This window comes from Telopea speciosissima, chromosome 2, assembly GCF_018873765.1.
Source record: "Telopea speciosissima isolate NSW1024214 ecotype Mountain lineage chromosome 2, Tspe_v1, whole genome shotgun sequence".
In the NCBI taxonomy this organism is placed as follows: Eukaryota; Viridiplantae; Streptophyta; class Magnoliopsida; order Proteales; family Proteaceae; genus Telopea; species Telopea speciosissima.
The window spans coordinates 80,591,165-80,609,632 of NC_057917.1; the positions used below are offsets into that span (position 1 = coordinate 80,591,165).

The window sequence follows — 18,468 nt, forward strand, 5'->3', positions numbered from 1 at the left end:
TTCTTCTTAAAACTTGAGAAACAATAGAGAAAAAATAAAACATGGCTTGAGTATACATCTATTAATACATTAAAAATAGAGAAAATAAAAAATAAAGCATGGTCGACATGCTCACCATGGCAATGCCATGGCGGACAACATGTCGATATATCGACGTGACACCCCTCCACCGACTTGGATCGCCATGACGCCGTGACAACTATGAGGAGGGCAGCAACTATCTTGTGCAGTAGACCTTCTTCAAGCCATAAATAGTTGAAGTAGAATGTCCTTCTTGATGATAGAAACACCAACAAAAAACTCCAATAGCAGCAAACAACCCTAACCCTAAAATCGATATAGGTCAGGGTTTTGAAAAAACCTATGAAAAGAAGGATCGATTTGGGTTAGGGGTCTTCAAACACTTGGAAAGAGGTAAATACTGAGGTCGAGTGGTCTCTGTAGGTGGAGTAATCATCCCTCAAAAAAAGGCAGCAAGAACTCAAACCTGTAACCCTAATGTCGATTTGAGTTAGGGTTTTAACAGGGAACCATAAAAGGCAGAATGAGAAGATTGTACTGTAGGGACAGATCCAGCCATCAGATTGTGTTCAAACTGAGGTCGATTAGGGCTTGGATTAGTTGGGAATTATCCCTTAAAAATTGGCTGCATCTGACAAGGGAAGCCCCAAAATCGATTGGAGTCGGGGTTTTAAAAAACCCTAACAAGGTGAGATCAATTTTGGGGATTGAGGCTGGAAAACTTAATAACAGATGGAGAGAAAGACAAAAGGGAAGTTAGGTTTTGGAATAGGGCAGAATAGAGATGGGAAAAGGCTGCATAGGGTGTTCCAAAATTAGAGGATCAGTTTTCATAGAGATCTAATCTCAAAGAAGGGGAACTCCAAATCGCAAATGTGGCTCCAGCAGGGTTTTTTAATAAAAAACGATAGAAGAGAAAGGGGGGCAGCAACTAAATCATCGATTTTCTGTTTACCTCATTAGTGTTGCTCCTTTATAGACTGAGAAGAAGAAGAACAGGAGAAGAAGGAGAGATCGATTGGAGGAGAAGAAGGGAGAAATAGGGTTTTTTTTCTCTCTAACCTAGATCAGACCAGCTCTGATACCATGTTGGTTGAACCGTGGGTCAGAGAGAGGGAATAAAATAATGGAATTACTTGTTGTATTGATAGGTAAGCCCCTCTATTTATAATAGAGGGGAAATTACAAATAGTCTAAGCTAGGCGATGTGGGACTAAAACCCACATAGCCGACATAAGCTTAGTACACTTAATAATATAAAAATACCCCAAAAGGACCAGAATACCCCCACGGTATTCTGGAGTACATATATTCTAACAATAACAATATAAACCATTTGAAGTTCCTTACTTGTAGATGGAATCACCACCAGTGCCCTTTCCAGTAGGATCACCAGTCTGTGCTGTGAAATCTTTTTGAACCGTATGAAACAGACACCCATTAAAATACTTAATCCTGCAATCACAAGAAAAACGCTAGATGTAAGTCTTGATAAATAAGTACTTCAAAACAGTAGGAGTGAACATTCATATCCCACTATGCAAGACCAAACAACAAGAAAATCAAAACTACAGGGGAAAGAAACTAATGGTAAAACAAACTATAATTTGAAACTCTTAATCTATTTCTACACCTTGTACATCTTAAAGATTCCCCCTACTTTTATGATACCTGAGCAGGTTGGTGGTTGATGGTAAACAGGTTACAGGTGAAGTTGGAACTGAGCCCGCATTTGTAGTAAGCAAGCTGGGAATTGCTTAGTAGTTAGGAAATCCGATTGTGATATTTAATTATGGGTCCTTCAAAATGTCACTATACCTAGTGAAGCAGATCACTTCACTGTGACTTTTTACCCCTCCCAAATGCTTTTGTTGAGTCGGAGTGGAGGGGTCATTCTAGTAAAATTATGAGTCCTCACAAAAGAAATTTGCCTCTCCTCATGAAAGGTGCATAAGATCAAAACCAACAAAACTCCACAATGTCCTTGGGAAAAACCCAATTTATTTGAAATGACATCAAAAAGTGGTTCCAGAATCTAGAGGCATTCATGTGGTTCCAGAATCTAGAGGCAACAGGACAGAAAAGAAAAAGATGATCAATTGATTCCCCATTCTCAAAACACATGAAACAAACATAGGGAGATGGCACCTGCCCCCTCCACCCCCCTTTCTGTTGGCCCACATGGGCCATCAGAATCTTTTTGTGAGAGATCGCCCACACAAAGCTTTGCACTTGGATGGAGCATGAGGCCTCCAAATGACTCAGGAAGGATATGCCATTCACAGATGGTCTGGGTCCTTTGGACAAAAGATGTGCCAGAACTTAAAGATTTAGAAGAAGAAACCATTTGCTTTCAAAGTCTAGTTTATTTTATCTTGGCATCTCTAAGGAAAACATCTTGGCAATTATCAGTATTCAGTAAGAGACTAAACACTATGAACCTCAGTACCTAAAACCCCTTCTATTATCTAAGTTCCAAAGTGTGCCTTTCTCAGCAAATTCCACACAATCTATTATCTTTTTCTAATTAAAATCAGATAAACAGTAGGATCTAGGATAGTCATCTTTAAGAGTAGACTGAGCACACCAAAGGTCCAACCAAAATCTGATATTCTCCCCTTTGCCCACCTCATAGTTCAAACCGACAGGAAATAAGGGAAGAAGGCTTCTTATGCTTTTCCAAGGGGGCCTCTAAGAGTAATCTCCTAGCAACATATGTATTCCATCCTTTAGCTGATATCTCCAAAGATCTAATCATAATGTGCCAAAAAGATTTCAGCTAATTTATTAATCTCCAGAGCGATTTGGAAAGCAAACTGTGTATCAGTATTTCCAATCACCAATTCCCTTCCTTAACTAGCACAGTAACCGTATCCCACATTCCCACCCAATTATCTGATCCATCTTTCTCTCCTCAGGTTCCCACAAAAAAATTCAAATGATCTCTTAAATGGAACTGACCACCTTTTTTGGCATCCTAAAGTCAAACATGTAATCAGTAGGGAAGCTAGGGAAAAAAATAAAAGTGGACTTTATCTACCACCAATGGAGATTTAATTCCTTTTCCAAGATCCTTTTTTTTTATTGGGAGTGCTTTTACGCAAGAGTATACCAAAAGAGAGATAGATAAGTGAAAATTTCACTTACATCCTTTTATCCACCTTCTCCATCTCACACTGGAGATTTAATTCCTTTTCCAAGATCCTTTTTTTTTTTATTGGGAGTGTTTTTACGCAAGAGTATACCAAAAGAGAGATAGATAAGTGAAAATTTCACTTACATCCTTTTATCCACCTTCTCCATCTCACACTGAACCTTTCACTTCCAAAAAAAAATTCAAAAATCAAAGGGAACATTGTCTTATGCCTTTTCCAAATCAAGTTCAATAACCAAGCCTTTCTCACTCAAGCAATTTAATATCTTCCACACACTCATTGGCCCATATATCCTATCAAAAATTTGTCTTTTCTGACAAAACTGCTTTATTTGGAGAAATCACACATTCTAACACTTTCTGAGTCTCCTAGACGAGTTCTGCAATGATTTTGAGCAAGCTAGAGATCAAGGTGATAGGTCTGAAATCTTTAGGGTGGTTGGCCCCTTGTTTTCTTGGGGATTAAAGCCTCAACCCCCCCCCCTCATAAAATTCTATACTTTCAGTTATCTTTAATGAAAGCCCATAAAAAAATCTGGACATGATAAGTTTTCAACTGCAACTAATGATTAATGCGAGATTCTTCAAACCCATGATTAAAACACAGAAACATAAGCCATCAGCTAAATACTACGCCAAAATATGATTTCCCATCCAGAAACAATCTACCTCTATCAACATACTGTAATACAGGAGAATGTCGTAAGCTAATAAGCTAACCTCTGTCTTAATGTGACAATATATTGTTCCTATAAGAATTTGTATTTAAGATACAAAGTTGTGATATGTTAATTGTTAGCAACTTTTGACTATAGATAAATGAAGAATTAACTGATTAATGTGAACTTATTTCAGACAAACTTCTACCTTCCCATGACAGTTTATTCATTAAAACTGCCAGAAGGAAGCGCCCCTGGATTTCAATGAATACCCTTGCACCCCCACCCCAGAAAAAAGAAAAAAAATTAAATGCAATACATCGGGTGACATGAGAATTCATGATAAGCTAACTGAACATTCACACGGATAAAATCTTACCCATTAAGTGAGAACATCATACCAAAATGCAAACAAGTAGTCCAAAAAAAACGCATTTCCTTATAACACGACCAAGAAGGAAGGAAAATGAAATTAAATAAGAGAATCTTTAGACCCCTACTTATCTAGATGACAAGACTTGGCAAAGGACTGCCATCAATCACCTTAAAGTCACTAATTTGAGAAGGTTCATCTTTACCATGATATCAAGCTTGATTGAACAATGATACAGCAAAACAAGAACATTTAAGGATGAGAGAAAGGACGAAGACCATTTACTTGCAAAGCTTTAAGAAGTTTTTGGTGGTTAAGGGGCATCGATCTGTGTGCAAATCTATAACAATATCTCCCAGGCTTGTCACAATAAGAACTGACATCTTCTACCGAGTTTTCAAAGAGAGCAGGAGGCAAAAGCTCACAGACCCCTTATTTAAGGGTCTTAAATGACTGGTGATATGCTAGCTCAACTGCAAAAACAATATCAGAATTAGACATGGGTATAGTCGCATAGAAGTTTACTGACTTATTGACAAGCAAATTGATACCAATCACAGATCCAAAAAATGAAAAACATTCCTAACTGTAAATTGATAATGCCAACTGTTCTTTGCTAAATAATTCTTCCAGAAATGTAACCATGAAGAAAGTATAACACTGGCTATCTAATAACATCCACCACATCATAATGCGCTATATATATTCATTTTGGAGATAACTTCTACAAAGATTATCTCACAATTAACTATATCACTGCTACACACCCTATTCCACAAAGCATTTTATATGTATTTCATTGGCATTTTGGATAAATGTTAACCTGGAAATGTATTTGTGCAGAAAAGCCTGCTTGCAACTGTTTATACAATCGATTGAATTACCATACTCTTAACCTGAAAATAATAGAACGGACTGATCAAACATACTCCATTTAGCAAAATTTTAGAAGATAGGCTTCCATGTATATTTGACAACAGCTGTCCATCTTTCTTGAATTCCAAAAAACAGTTACTTAGGGTCTTTTTGGTATCATTTTTCATTTTGTTTTTGGTCTATTAAAAAAAAATCATTACTGAAAACCATTTTGATCAAAAAATAAAAACTGTTAGGTAACTACTAAACAAAATAGATTGCAGAATGAAAAATAAGTTTGGTAACTACCCATGTGTAAATAATTTTTATAACCTTTTTTAATAAATGGACCCAAGTCATGGAAATTCAGATTGAAATTAGGCTTTGTTTTTTAGAAAAATTGGCCCAAAGCCCATATATATTTTAGTGGTGGGTGAAGAAATTCTCCCATCACCCATCTTCTTTCCCAAAATCAACTCTAAACCGTAAGGAACGGGGATTCTTATCCCATCACCCATCTTCAGTTTTACTTGTCTGTAATTTCTGTAATTCATTTTTTTTGTTCTACAGTTTCAATTTTGCCTATGATCTTAGAAGTTAAGAAAGAGAACCTTGATTTGGAGGATAGGTGGAGCTGATGGGGGTTAAAGTGCAGCAACATCACTACTTCAACTAAGTGCTTTTATGTTTTCTGTCTTGACTTACCAAAGTTGTGCAGGTATAAATACAATTTCCCATTTCTTGAAAAAAATGGAATTGTGACTGTCGAGGATAATCGAGTTGGCCCCCTATACAAGCACGTTTTTCCACCTCGCTTGGCTCCTTGGCTATCTTTTGTGGGCTTACCTACAATGGTTAGTTGATATAATTATGATGATGCTTTTGATTGATACAGGCCAAGTGGGTAGCACAAGTTTTATCTGGAAAGGTGCTAGTGTGCTACTGCCATCGGAGCGGGAGATGATGAACTCTGTTGAATAACACTATCGACATATGGAGGAGAAAGGAAGACCCAAACACTACACCCGCAGGATGAGGAAATAATGAGAGAGAGAGAGTTACCTGAAGGGAGTTGCAGATTGAATCATCAGAAAAGCCGGACGATGATGGAACAAGACAGGGAGAAAGCCGCGGGATGAGGGTGTGAGTACAGAGTTTTATAAAATAAGGGTCGATTTACCATTTTACCCTCAAAAGAACGCCATTAGAACATGTGCAAGTGTGCAACTTTAAGTTCAGCAAAAAATGAGCAATTATCATTTTTTGGGTCTTTTCATATATTTTAAATAAAAACAAGTTTAAAAAAAATACCAAACATATGAAAATTTGTCAGAAAATGAAAATAAAAAATGATACCAAAAAGACCCTTAAACATGAACTGTTTTACCAGTAAAAGATGTGTTTTACACCATTTTCTTATCAATCAAAATTTCATAAGTTAGTTGGTGATTCATATCTTCATCATACAAGTAATGTCATGATGTATTGTAATTAGCAGTTGTTCCTAAACATATTTCCAAACCATTCAGCAACATATACATAAAGAGATTTATTTCCCCAATCAACCATATTTAAATGTTTTCTTCTTGTATACACATCAAAGTCTCAGAGCAAGTCCCAAGTTTGAAAGGGGAAAAAAAAATTGTCTTAAAGATCCTGAGATACCCAGCTCACCAATTTTCCCACTCACATCACACAAATAGCTCCATTGTGCAACGCAAATCTCTATCCCTAACAGACCAGAGAAAGCCAATTCAGCCTTGATTGTAATTTGTAAGTCCTCAGACATGAAGCGACAGTCTCTATGATAATCCATAATAAATTGCTTTAATCAATAAGAACTTTCCAACATGAAAGGTCGGTCAGTCAGAGTAAAAGCGAGCTGAAAACAATTTTGAAAAAAGTATAAGGCAGGCATTGACTGTAATTCTCAGCATAAATTTTAGAAGCTACGATGAAAACCTAATGCCCAAATCTTCGACGAATGCACCTACGGGGGTAGTGAACAGTGAGAAGACTCACCAGCTTGTGTCCCAACTTGAAAGTCGATTTCTTCTCTGCTGCTGCTCCATAGTGCGAATTAAACGTTCACGACTTCAGAGAACGAGGGTTTTGAACATGCTCGCTATGGATCCTCTGTTCCAACAAATTATTGAAGATTTGTACCAAGGGACGCTGTGTGATTAGACACGTTGTCCGGATGGTTAGAAGTAGAGCTAGACCCACAGGGAGGAGAATTGGCGAGGGTAGTCCTATTTTACAATTTCCTTTCCTTCTATAGGGTTTTGCTTGTGTAATCAGGGAGTGAAAAAATGAAATGGACTGATTGAACCAACTAAAACCGATCGGACCATATCAAAAAACCATTCAAAGACTAAAACCAATCGGACGATTAATGTTTGGACCATAGTTAGTAAGTTCGGAAATGACAATAATAAAGGTACGGCTACGTACGACAATTAAACGGATCGTACGCCAATACTATTTAAAAATCTGATGCAATAAAAAGTGTATAGTATAACGGTATTGATACAGTACGTGTTTAATACGTTTTGAATATGGTTGCTCTATAAAAATACGGGCATGTATTCACTATGCAATAAGCATGTACACTTAATAAACACAATAATAGCATTTACTGATGTGCCTAAATATATAGTTTGATTGGTTACCAAGCCTAGAATCCTAGATTGGATTCATTCTTCATTGTGGAGCTTAGAATAGCCAATCAAAAGGGATGATTGAAAAGAATCAAAAGAGAAAACTTATATAAATGATGAAAGAGTTAATAAGAAGAAAGCAACATAACATTGTGCATCTCTGCAACCTTAGGCTAAGCTCGTTAAGAAAAGAAAAAAAAAAAAAAAAAAAATGGGTCAATCAAGCTCATAGTAAGTTCGGGAACGGCAATAATATGGGAACAAATACGTACGGCAATCAAACGGGTTGTACAGTAATAATACTTTTCAAAAATCCGGCGCAATAAAACGCATATGGCATTGATACGGTACGTGTTTAATACGGTCACTCTGTAAAAATCCGAGAGCAAAAATACGGGCATATATTCACTATGCAACAAGCATGTACACCTAATAAACACAATAATAGCATTTACTAATGTGCCTAAATATATAGTTTGATTGATTACCAAGCCTAGATTGGATTCATTCTTCATTGTAGAACTTAGAATGACCAATCAAAAGGGATTATTGAAAGGAATTAGATAGACTACCACATTACGATCTTAATGAATATTGATCATATCCCTCTTAAAATCCAATAATAATAGCTGAAATGAAAGAATAACCAAACTTTGGTTCCTATATTAACCCATATATATGATATAGTGTTTCTAAATTGAATTTCCATTATCATTACGTTGTAACAAGTTTAACAATAGGTTTGAAACTTGGATAGCTTGTTAAGTGTTAACATCCACTAGGGATATTAACATCTATATCACAATTCACAATTGACAGCAAATAAGGATATCGGCATGTTAATTGTAATTAGGATCCACTTTGCAACTGCACTACATGTATGAGATCCCCATTGCCTGTAGAAGACATATAATTTATGATGCCCCAGATGAGCTACTTGCAGGAAATTGAAATGGCCGGACTGGAATTCAAAATTAGATAATAATTACATTGCACTGACTATCTTCTGTATCTTGTGGCAATAACCAATAATGGGAATGACTACAGTCATTGTGATTGAAATCAATAAATCAATCAGCTTGTAGAAATTAGTGTTGAACAACCCTAAAGATCAATAAATTTTTTTTTTTTGTCTAATTCATTAGTAAATCTCCTGTTTTCCTTCTGGATCTAATGTTCTTTATATAGACCCATTAAATAAATAAGGCCAATGACTGAGTTCTCCCACTAGAATACCAGAGAATTTCTAAAACTGAGATACTTAGTAGACTATTCGAATATAAGATCATTCTTAATATTAACAGAATGACGGCAGAGAGGAGGGTATCTTCAAAGTTCAAACAAGTAGCTAGAAGTTCCACAGTTGATTAAAAAATCTCAAACTCTTTTTTTTTTTGTATCACAATCGAATCAGGGAGGGGATGAGAAAGGGTTTTCCAATTCAAAAATCAGGAGAGGAGAAGAAGAGATGGAGAAGAAATGAGAACCAGGAAAATACCTTAACCTGCTGCAATCGCCGGCCTGAAGAACCACAGTCGCCGACTCGCCGCAGGAAGAAGAGATGGAGAAGTAGTGAGAACCAGGGTTTTCACTTCTCGACGAGGGCTTGGTTGGGCTCGGGTTTGGTTACTCTGGTTTTTTTTTTTAGGGTTTTTAATAAATGCCCCCTTGAAAATGCGCATTTGTCCAAATGCTTCCTTACAATTTTTCTAATTGTAATTACCCCCTAATTTTAAAACATTATAACACTTTGATCCTGTCCGTTAATTTGAGACGTTAGAGGTTAGTTTTAGGGATTCTAATGACCAAAATGCTCTTTTAATAAAAACTCATTAAAATTAAATAATAAAATGACTAAATTGCCTTCATCTTCCCCAAATGATTTAGGGTTTGAAACTAAAAATCAAATCCTAAACGACTTTGTTAAGATGAACCCTAAAATCAAACCTTAAAAAAAAACTCTTTTTCAACATTGTCTCCCAAATCCTTCACCATTGAACCTTGTGGCATTTAAGTGTAGGTGGATTTGTATCTGTTGATGGAAAGGAGGAAGGAACAGAATCAGAAGATGATCACAAGGTTCTTTTAGGGTCTACCGTGGAGGAACAAGAAATTGGAGAAAAGGCTGCTGTGGATTACGATTGGCGAGAGGAATGGTATCCTCTATATCTCGCCAAGGACATTCCTGATGATGCTCCTTTGGGTCTCAATGTCTTTGACCATTGAGTTTTGGATTCTTAATGGGTATCGGTTACTTTTTCTTCTTCTTCTTCTTTGCGACAAATGATCAAGTGGGTCACTGGCTTTTGCATGGTTACAGACATCGATGCCAATTGAACACTAAAAATAATAAAATCGAATTCTGAAATTCATTTAAACATAGAGTCCACTGTTTTCCCAGATAACCCAGTGGTTATTGGTTATTGTTAAACACTTAGATGTTAGAAAGCAAATGGAAATGATTTTTGAGTCAATCTTCATTGCATACGGAAGGCATAGAAATGATATTTTTATTTTCTTCCCGGCTGAGCAATAATGGAGATCACTCTACATTCCTGGTTCTGTTGCCCACCTGCATTCAGAGTAAGGGGCTCAGGGCAACCATTTTTAAACTCTAGAATTGCATTATGATTGCCTGATTCTATAGACAGGGGACGCAAGGGATGAGGGCAGTATCCTTGGCATTTCTCCAAGTTTTGATTGCCCCAATTCCCCCCCCCCCCCCGCCCCCCTTCCCACCACCACCCCTCCAAAAAAATTCAACTCATAGTTTGATCGAAAGAAGCCAACAAGTCAATGGGATAGAAAAAGTGGCAGATACTGAGATTAATGATTTGAAAACGATATTCAGTTTTGGGATTTGATCATGGTTACTACATCTCTGCAAACGATCTCAGTAACAAATTTCCTCATCCCTGATCTTGATTGATGGGAAACTTTCTTCATTGAAACTTTAATTTTGAAGGTTTGATTTTAGGGTTTATCTTCTCCAAATGGCTTGTGGTTTGATTTTCAATTTCAAACCCTAAACCATTTGAGGAAGATGAGGACAATTTGATCATTTTATTCTTTAAGTGTGGTGGGTTTTTATTAAAAGAGCATTTTGATCATTAGATTTCTTAAAACTAACATCTAGCATTCTAAATTAAAGGATTAGACCAAAGTAAATTAACGGACTAGACCAAAGTGTTATAATATTTTGAATTTAGAGAGACATTTGTAATTAAAAAAATTATGAGGGGGCATTGGACAAATAGGCATTTTCAAGAGGGCATTTGTTAAAAATCCCTTTTTTATAACTAAATATCTCTCAACACCTTTAGGGAATTGGAGAAGATTTACATTCAATACACTGTGAACTCCTCTATCCAACTAAGAATTTTAAACTCGAAATCAGGGTTGAACTGGTCCCTTTTGATTCCAATCCGGATTGGAATTAGTCTCTAAAACCTTAGAATAAGTCCTTCAATTCTGAAAACCTAGTGATTTGATCAACGCCCGTAGAATTGGCTGCTCCAAAATGTCTGGAACTGAGATTGATAACGGTGGATTTAGTTCTGAATCAACCAATTTGACCGATTTAATTCCAATTTCTGAAACAGTGCTCTCCATACCCCACAAAGACCAATCTACTGAAGGAAGGCTAATTAGTAGGCTATTGCTTCCGATCCAATTCAGCTCAGAATCAGCCAAAAATTGATTTGAAATATTGCCGATCAAGATCAGGCATAACCCTAAAGTTCTAGACAAGCTTTACGGACAGGCCTTAGTTAGTAAAGTCGCGTATCATACGCGTATTATACGCGTTCCTATATTTTTAAACGTATAATACTCCCGTCCCGTATTTTCCCGTATTTTTATAAAAAAACGCGTTTTTAAGCAAGCACGTATTATACTCGAATAATACACGTATTATACGTTTTTTATATAAAAAAATTATCCAAAAGATTAGAATTTAGGGAAACGATTTCACTTTCCCTTTCGTCCCTTTCGATTTGCGTTGAACATCCAACGTAGTAGCGGCAAAAGTAGCCGCCCTCCATCTCCAATCATCCTCGCCATCTCCGTTCAACAAAGCGGCACTTAAGTCTTGTACTCTCCTCTTGTTTCTCCGGTCTTTCAACTTGCTCATGTCATTTTTAGACAATCTACATTCATTTCTTGTAGATTATTGATATTTTGGTATGTTAAATGATAATCTTAGAGATGTTATATAGCATATTATATTATTGTGTTTATTTTAGTTAATAAAATCATGATATTATTTTGTTTATTAGGTGGTGAATGCATGTTATATAATGAATATAGTCCGTTTTTTAAAGTATTATTGCCGTCTATGCCGTATTATATCCGTATTAAACGCGTATCGTATTATTACCGTATGCATTTTATGAAGCGGATTTTTGAAAAGTATTATTACCGCCTAATCCGTTTAACTGCCGTGCGTATCCGCTCCGTTCAATTGCCGTTCCCAAACTTACTAACTAAGGGGTGGATCCCCCAGATCGTGAATGGAAATACTTCAAGCATTATCCTTTAAAATTAAAAAAAAAAAACTATGCCTTCTGTAATTTTTTAAAAAGCAAGAGACAATGAGACATACCTATTGAGTCATTGGAAGGGAAATCGCTTCAGTCGCCGCAGGAAAATGGAAGGTAGTGAGTCGAAGGAAGGGAAATGCTTCTTCGAATCTCAGACGTTGGAAGGTATTGGCCATAGTGAAGGGAAATGGCTTCAGTCGCCGCAAAGTAGCATGGTTTCAGGTTTCAGCAACGAAGGTAGCAGAGCAGCATGGTTTCAGGTTCCACCAACGAAGGTATCACCACAGGGCAGCATGGTTTTAAGTTTCAGGAACGAAGGTATCGCCGCAGGGAAGGGAAATGGCTTCAGTCGCCGGCGCCGCTCGGAATTTCCCCACTTCCTTCGTCCTCTCCCCTGCGTCTCTCTCTCTCCATATATTTGATCTCTGGTTTAGTTGATCTCCGGGAACGGTGCGGCCGGGAAGGGAGAAGGAAACGGGAGTAGTGGACTGCTGACTAGGGTCGTGCAGGGTTTTTTTTGTTTTTAATGAGTAAGAAAAAAACTGCACCTTGCCCTTTAAAAAACGGATACACATCTAAAACGTGTTTTAAACGGATTTTTCCCCGTATTGTTATCAATCATACGGCAAAAAATGTGTTTTAAACGATTGCAACGGCAACCGTGTTTTTGATAAGAGTGGTCCTAACCAGTGTGTAAAAGATTGAATCGGATCATGCAAATACGCGAGGCGATCTGATTCAAGCCGCTTTGAATCGGCCTGTCCCTTAGTTAGCAAAAATGGAGTCGTATAATACAGGTTTTACACGGAGAAAAACGGCATACGATACGGTCAACAAAACACGAGCAAACAACGGTTTTAAACGCGTAGATCCAAAAAAAAAGAAAAAAAATGGCAGTATACTCGTAATTTTGAATCGTTTTCCTCTGGACCTCTGTTGTTATAGTATGGTCTTGTCTGCATTGTGCGACGCTGCAGAAGCCATATAGCATAATGAGCCTCACATGGGGCACATGGTCTCTGAGCCGTCGCATGATACAGTACAGCATCATGCAATTACAGCATAGAATAAAAATTATATAAATTAAGAGATTATTACCTAATATACCTAACACTGATCAAACTTGATTATAGTATAAAAGTATTAACTTCATGTAACATGTTAACATCTCTCATACACACTGATATTAAGGAAAACAACCAAGCCAGAACCTCATTGAGAAATTCAATTAAGAGATTATTCTAGCATAAACGAATACTGAACATACAACTTAGTCTTAGTTCCTTTTCTTTCATATGGGGTAAACAGCTCCATCTACAACAAAATCCTCAAAAGTACCCTGGGAAGCTTGAATGCTTGATACGTAAATGGGCAAAATGTGACACAGTTGAATAAAACACAGAAGCATGTAGGGTGGACTTGAGACATACCTTTTGTAGAGGCAGTCAACAAGTAAGAAGTAGCGAATGGAGTTCTGAAATGCGGTGCTGTTCTAATGGGGGCAGATCACGTGTATTTAGGTTAAATACAATTCGGAGCCTGGAACCTCTCCAATGAATTCGGAGCCAGAAAAGTGCAATTCTCTGCAGAATCATTTTGAAGAAATACAACAAAACTAGGTCTGAATGCCTGCTATGTTCCCCAGTTTTAAAGTTCGTCAAGGAGTACATAAAATATCTCATAATTCTAGGGTTTTCATCCATTGGTGTGCATTCAGTGATGGTCGAGAGCTTCCCAAAAGGCTCATTAATGGTGTCACTGCCCCAACTATTCTAAATGAACATACCATATTCGTCTCTCCATTTTCTTCTGGTACCCTTAATCCCAATTTCAACTCAAGGCATAGTTTTTGTGCCCCATTTGCAGCAAGTTATGATGCGGAAGGATTGGAGGAAGGAATTGAAGAGAGAAACAACAAAGGGTTGTTTGGACAATGTGATTTTGATATCAAGGATGGTTCTGATGATGAGGATGATGCATTAGATGATGAAATTGAAAACGAAGAAGAAGGAGATGAGGAGGATGATTTTAGGGTTTTGGATTTGTTTGATAAGAATAGACAGCAAAAGGAAGATCCTAAGAAAGTTGAAGAATATGATGAAGATGTATCCAGACACCCTTTAGTTCGAGAAATTTGTAGATTAATTGGGTTTCGGGCGGCATGGAATCCAGAGCTCGAGGGAGAGCTGAGGCACTTACTGAGAAGCCTCAAACCCCAACAAGTCTGTGCAGTTCTTCGATCTCTGACTGATGAGCGTGTTGCTCTTAACTTCTTTTACTGGGCTGATCGTCAATGGCGGTACCGGCATGCGCCAGAGGTATATTATGCAATGCTTGAGGTCCTTAGCAAAACTAAACTCTGCCAAGGCTCAAAGCGGATTCTTCGACTCATGGCTCGACGACGGATTGAGCGTTGGCCTAAAGCATTTGGGTATGTGATGGTCTCATACAGCCGGGCTGGCATGTTGAGAGATGCAATGCGGGTTTTGAACCTGATGCAAAAAGCAGGGTGTGAGCCTGATTTATCGATCTGTAACACTGCAATTCATGTTCTTGTGATGGGAAATCAGTTGGAGAAGGCGTTCAGGTTCTTGGATCGAATGCAGCGTGTTGGGATTATCCCTAATGTTGTGACATACAACTGCTTGATCAAGGGATTGTGTGATGTACATAAGGTTGAAGATGCCTTGGAGCTGATTGATGAAATGCCTCTAAAAGGTTGCTCTCCGGATAAGATCAGTTTCTATACTGTGATGGGTTTCCTTTGTAAAGAGAAAAGGATCAAGGAAGTGAGGGAACTGTTAGACAAGATGGTGAAGGATAGCCATTTGTTACTGGACCAGGTTACTTATAACACTCTTATCCACATGCTCTCAAAGCATGGGCATGCGGATGATGCTCTTGGATTTTTGCAGGAGGCAGAAGAGACAGGATTTCGGGTTGATAAGGTTGGGTATAGCGCAATTGTTCACTCATTCTGTCAGGATGGGAGGATGGATAGGGCAAAAGAAATTGTGAATGAAATGTTCATCAAGGGTTGCAACCCAGATGTGGTGACATATACTACTGTTATCAATGGGTTTTGTCGGACAGGAAAGGTGGATCAAGCTAAGAAGATGCTTCAACAAATGTATAAACATGGTTGCAAGCCAAATACTGTATCATACACTGCATTGTTAAATGGGCTCTGTAGGACTGGCAATTCATTAGAGGCTAGACAGATGATGAACATGAGTGAGGAGGAGTGGTGGACTCCAAATGCCATCACATATAGTGCTGTGATGCATGGGCTTCGTAGGGAAGGGAAGTTGGCTGAGGCCTGCGAGTTGGTAAGGGAGATGGTGAGAAAAGGATTTTTCCCAACCCCTGTTGAAATTAATTTACTAATTCAATCTTTTTGTCGTGAGAAGAAGGCAGGTGAAGCCAAGAAATTCCTGGAAGAGTGTTTGAGTAAGGGATGTGCTGTTAATGTGGTAAACTTTACAACTGTGATCCATGGGTTTTGTCAAGAAAATGACTTGGAAGCTGCTCTCTCCTTGCTTGATGACATGTATCTAAGTAACAAACATCCTGATGTGGTCACATATACAACAGTCATTGATGCACTGGGAAGGCAAGGTAGGTTTGAAGAGGCAACTGAGCTTACTAAGAAAATGCTTAGAAAGGGCATAGATCCTACTCCTGTTACGTACAGAACAGTTATCCATCGGTATTGTGAGAAGGGTAGGGTGGAAGATTTATTGAAATTGTTAGAGAAAATGCTTCAAAGGCAGGAAATCAGAACTGCTTATAATCAAGTTATTGAGAAGCTTTGTAGTTTCGGGAACCTTGATGAGGCCTATAGACTCCTGGGGAAGGTCTTGAGAACAGCTTCAAGAATTGATGCTAATACATGCCACATGCTTATGAAGAGTTATTTGAGTAACAAAAATCCGTTATTATCATATAAAGTAGCATGTCGAATGTTCAATAGGAATTTGGTTCCAGATTTAAAGTTATGCAAAGAAGTAAGTGAGAAACTGACATTGGAAGGAAAATCAGAAGAAGCAAATAAGCTTATGATACAGTTTGTTGAACGTGGTCACCTCTCTCCTCAGTACCAGTAATGTTTGGGAATTGGAGCTAATGAGGATATGCCTGTTTTGAAGTGCAATCTTTTCTTCCCAATGTTTTTTACTTTTCTTTCATTTTTAGGTCTCAGATACGTGTGAATGCATAATATTAATTACTTTGTATTATTTTCTGGGGAGAATGTTCTCTGTGCCGGGGGGCGCAGGCTGCACCCAGACACATGGGGGTGGGCGCAATGACCACCCTGCCCCCCTGAGTGGCAGGCCCATGTGTTTGGGCGCAGCCTGCGCTGCGGCACAGAGAACATGAGCCCTATTTTCTGGTTGTATTTACTTGCAAACTCAACTATAAATCTAAATTTTGTTGGAAGTTTGTAGACAAGAACATATGGGCATTCATCTACCTTTCATATGTGGGGGAATATGCAACTAGATACCCAAGATAAGTACACAGATTTGTAGTTGATTTTGAGTCAATAGATAGAACCACCGAAAAAAGATTAGTAAATGAAACTGAAGTACAATGAGTTGAAGTTCTATAGGAATATATATATATTTTTTAAGTTCAAGAACTAATCATGTTCTTCTTTGCACAATGATCATCCAATCCTATTGTTTATTATGTGTTGGTTTTCTCATATTGATATAAAATTATCATTGCTATATTACATATTCAAATACTGCATGCCTAGGGCACTTAGGCGAGCGCCTTGTAGCTTAGGCACCCCTCCAACACCTTGGGTCACCTAGTCACTGTGACAACTATGGTCTAAGTCATTCATTCAAATCTTATTTACATTGCATCATGAAGCTCATGCGTTATTTATGTAGTATACAAGGACCTTTTACAATCAAGTATATACATCCAAACCAAATCCATATTTGGGATTCACTTGGATTTCTGGTTAGCTATGGATGCAAGTAGGATTCATACCCGCCAGTGAAAAATCCAATCTAGATTCAGATCCACACAAGACCTAATCATTTTATGCCTACACTTTGATAAAAAGTCAGGTACCTAAGAAACTTGTGTGGTATTTGAAGGTTAAGATTTCCATACCCTGAAAAAAATAAGCAAGATTTCATACTATAAGTAGGATTTTTATGCATTTAGCAGTCAAAGAATGTTTGACAGAGAACCTGTTGCTTACAATAAAGACAAGAAGCATACTCAGTAGATTATTTTAAGTCCGGAAGATGGTAGTATGATGGCCTAATATGCTTCAGAATCCTTTCAACAAATACTGAAAGTGATACAGCACAGCACCGCAAAGAAAATAGATTAAACATCAGATTCAAATTTTGAATAACCCATTTAGCTCAAATGCTCGGCAGAATTATCCAAACCCGATTCTGGTTTTCTATTCCCTCCTTTTCCCTCTTCGTCTTCCTCTACTCAAACCTCTGAGAAGATTCTGGTTTGTGTGTATTCTCTTTGATTTGTGATTTTGATGTGATCTGGGTTTCAATGGTGAATAGGTTTTGGAGTTGGCTTGAAATGCAGCCAGGGACAAAAAGAAGAACAGAATTATACCAAGGCATGTACTGTTAGCAGTGAGGAACGACGAGGACCTTGGGAAATTCCTAGCTGGTTGCCTACGGAGGTGTCCTTCCCAACATTAACCCTGTTTTGTTGTCCAAGAAGTCTGAGAAGACTGGCACTAAAGAGCCAAAGTCACCTTCTAAGGCCACCAAGTCCCCAGGAAGGCAGCGGCTTAATGTGTAGATCTTAACATTTGAACCATTGTACTCTTTGGATCTCCGATCTTTGTTGTTAGGCCCTTCAATTAATGAATGCTGATTGCAGATCTGTTAGACTTATTTCCCTTGGACATCTTAGTGTGTAGACATGGGTTGATGATCCAGCCAGCCCTATCAGTAGTAGAAAAAATAAGATTCCTGACATTGCCTCATCATGGTCTTTCTGAATTCTCTGTGGGTTTATATTTATGGTACAAACTTTAGATATGTTTTGCTTTTATATCTTTCACATCAGTGCTGGGCTCGTGCCTCCGTTGACATTTATTCCACAGCGATCGTTTCTCTTACTGTTGATCTCCGCCGATGTTGCCGATGTTCTACAATTGCAGAGTAGTCAGGGCTAAGCAACCAAAATCTTCTTGCAGGTTTGAGTC

General features: G+C 38.0%; 2 protein-coding genes across 3 annotated transcripts in view; one reads left to right on the forward strand and one right to left on the reverse strand.

Moving 5' to 3' along the window:
• The window catches only part of LOC122651311 (peptidyl-prolyl cis-trans isomerase CYP59), a 44,748-nt gene extending 37,632 nt beyond the window's left edge, over positions 1-7,116 (reverse strand). For both annotated transcript variants that reach the window (XM_043844654.1, XM_043844653.1), the window contains exons 1-3: positions 7,085-7,116; positions 4,493-4,680; positions 1,372-1,476 (exon numbers count right to left, since the gene is read on the reverse strand). In XM_043844654.1, coding sequence (XP_043700589.1) covers positions 1,372-1,476; positions 4,493-4,590 — 203 coding nt within the window. In that variant the 5' untranslated portion in view covers positions 4,591-4,680; positions 7,085-7,116. The remainder of the gene's footprint in view (positions 1-1,371; positions 1,477-4,492; positions 4,681-7,084) is intronic.
• Positions 7,117-13,773: 6,657 nt separating this feature from the next.
• Positions 13,774-16,413, forward strand: LOC122652419 (pentatricopeptide repeat-containing protein At1g09900). Its single transcript, XM_043846154.1, has one exon. It carries the CDS (start codon positions 13,889-13,891, stop codon positions 16,367-16,369), a length of 2,481 nt encoding a protein of 826 aa, XP_043702089.1. The 5' UTR covers positions 13,774-13,888; the 3' UTR covers positions 16,370-16,413.
• The last annotated feature ends 2,055 nt before the right edge of the window (positions 16,414-18,468 follow it).

Coding starts and splice junctions, on each gene's coding strand:
- LOC122652419 (XM_043846154.1), top strand. CDS start 13,889: ATGCCTGCTATGTTCCCCAGTTTTAAAGTTCGTCAAGGAGTACATAAA.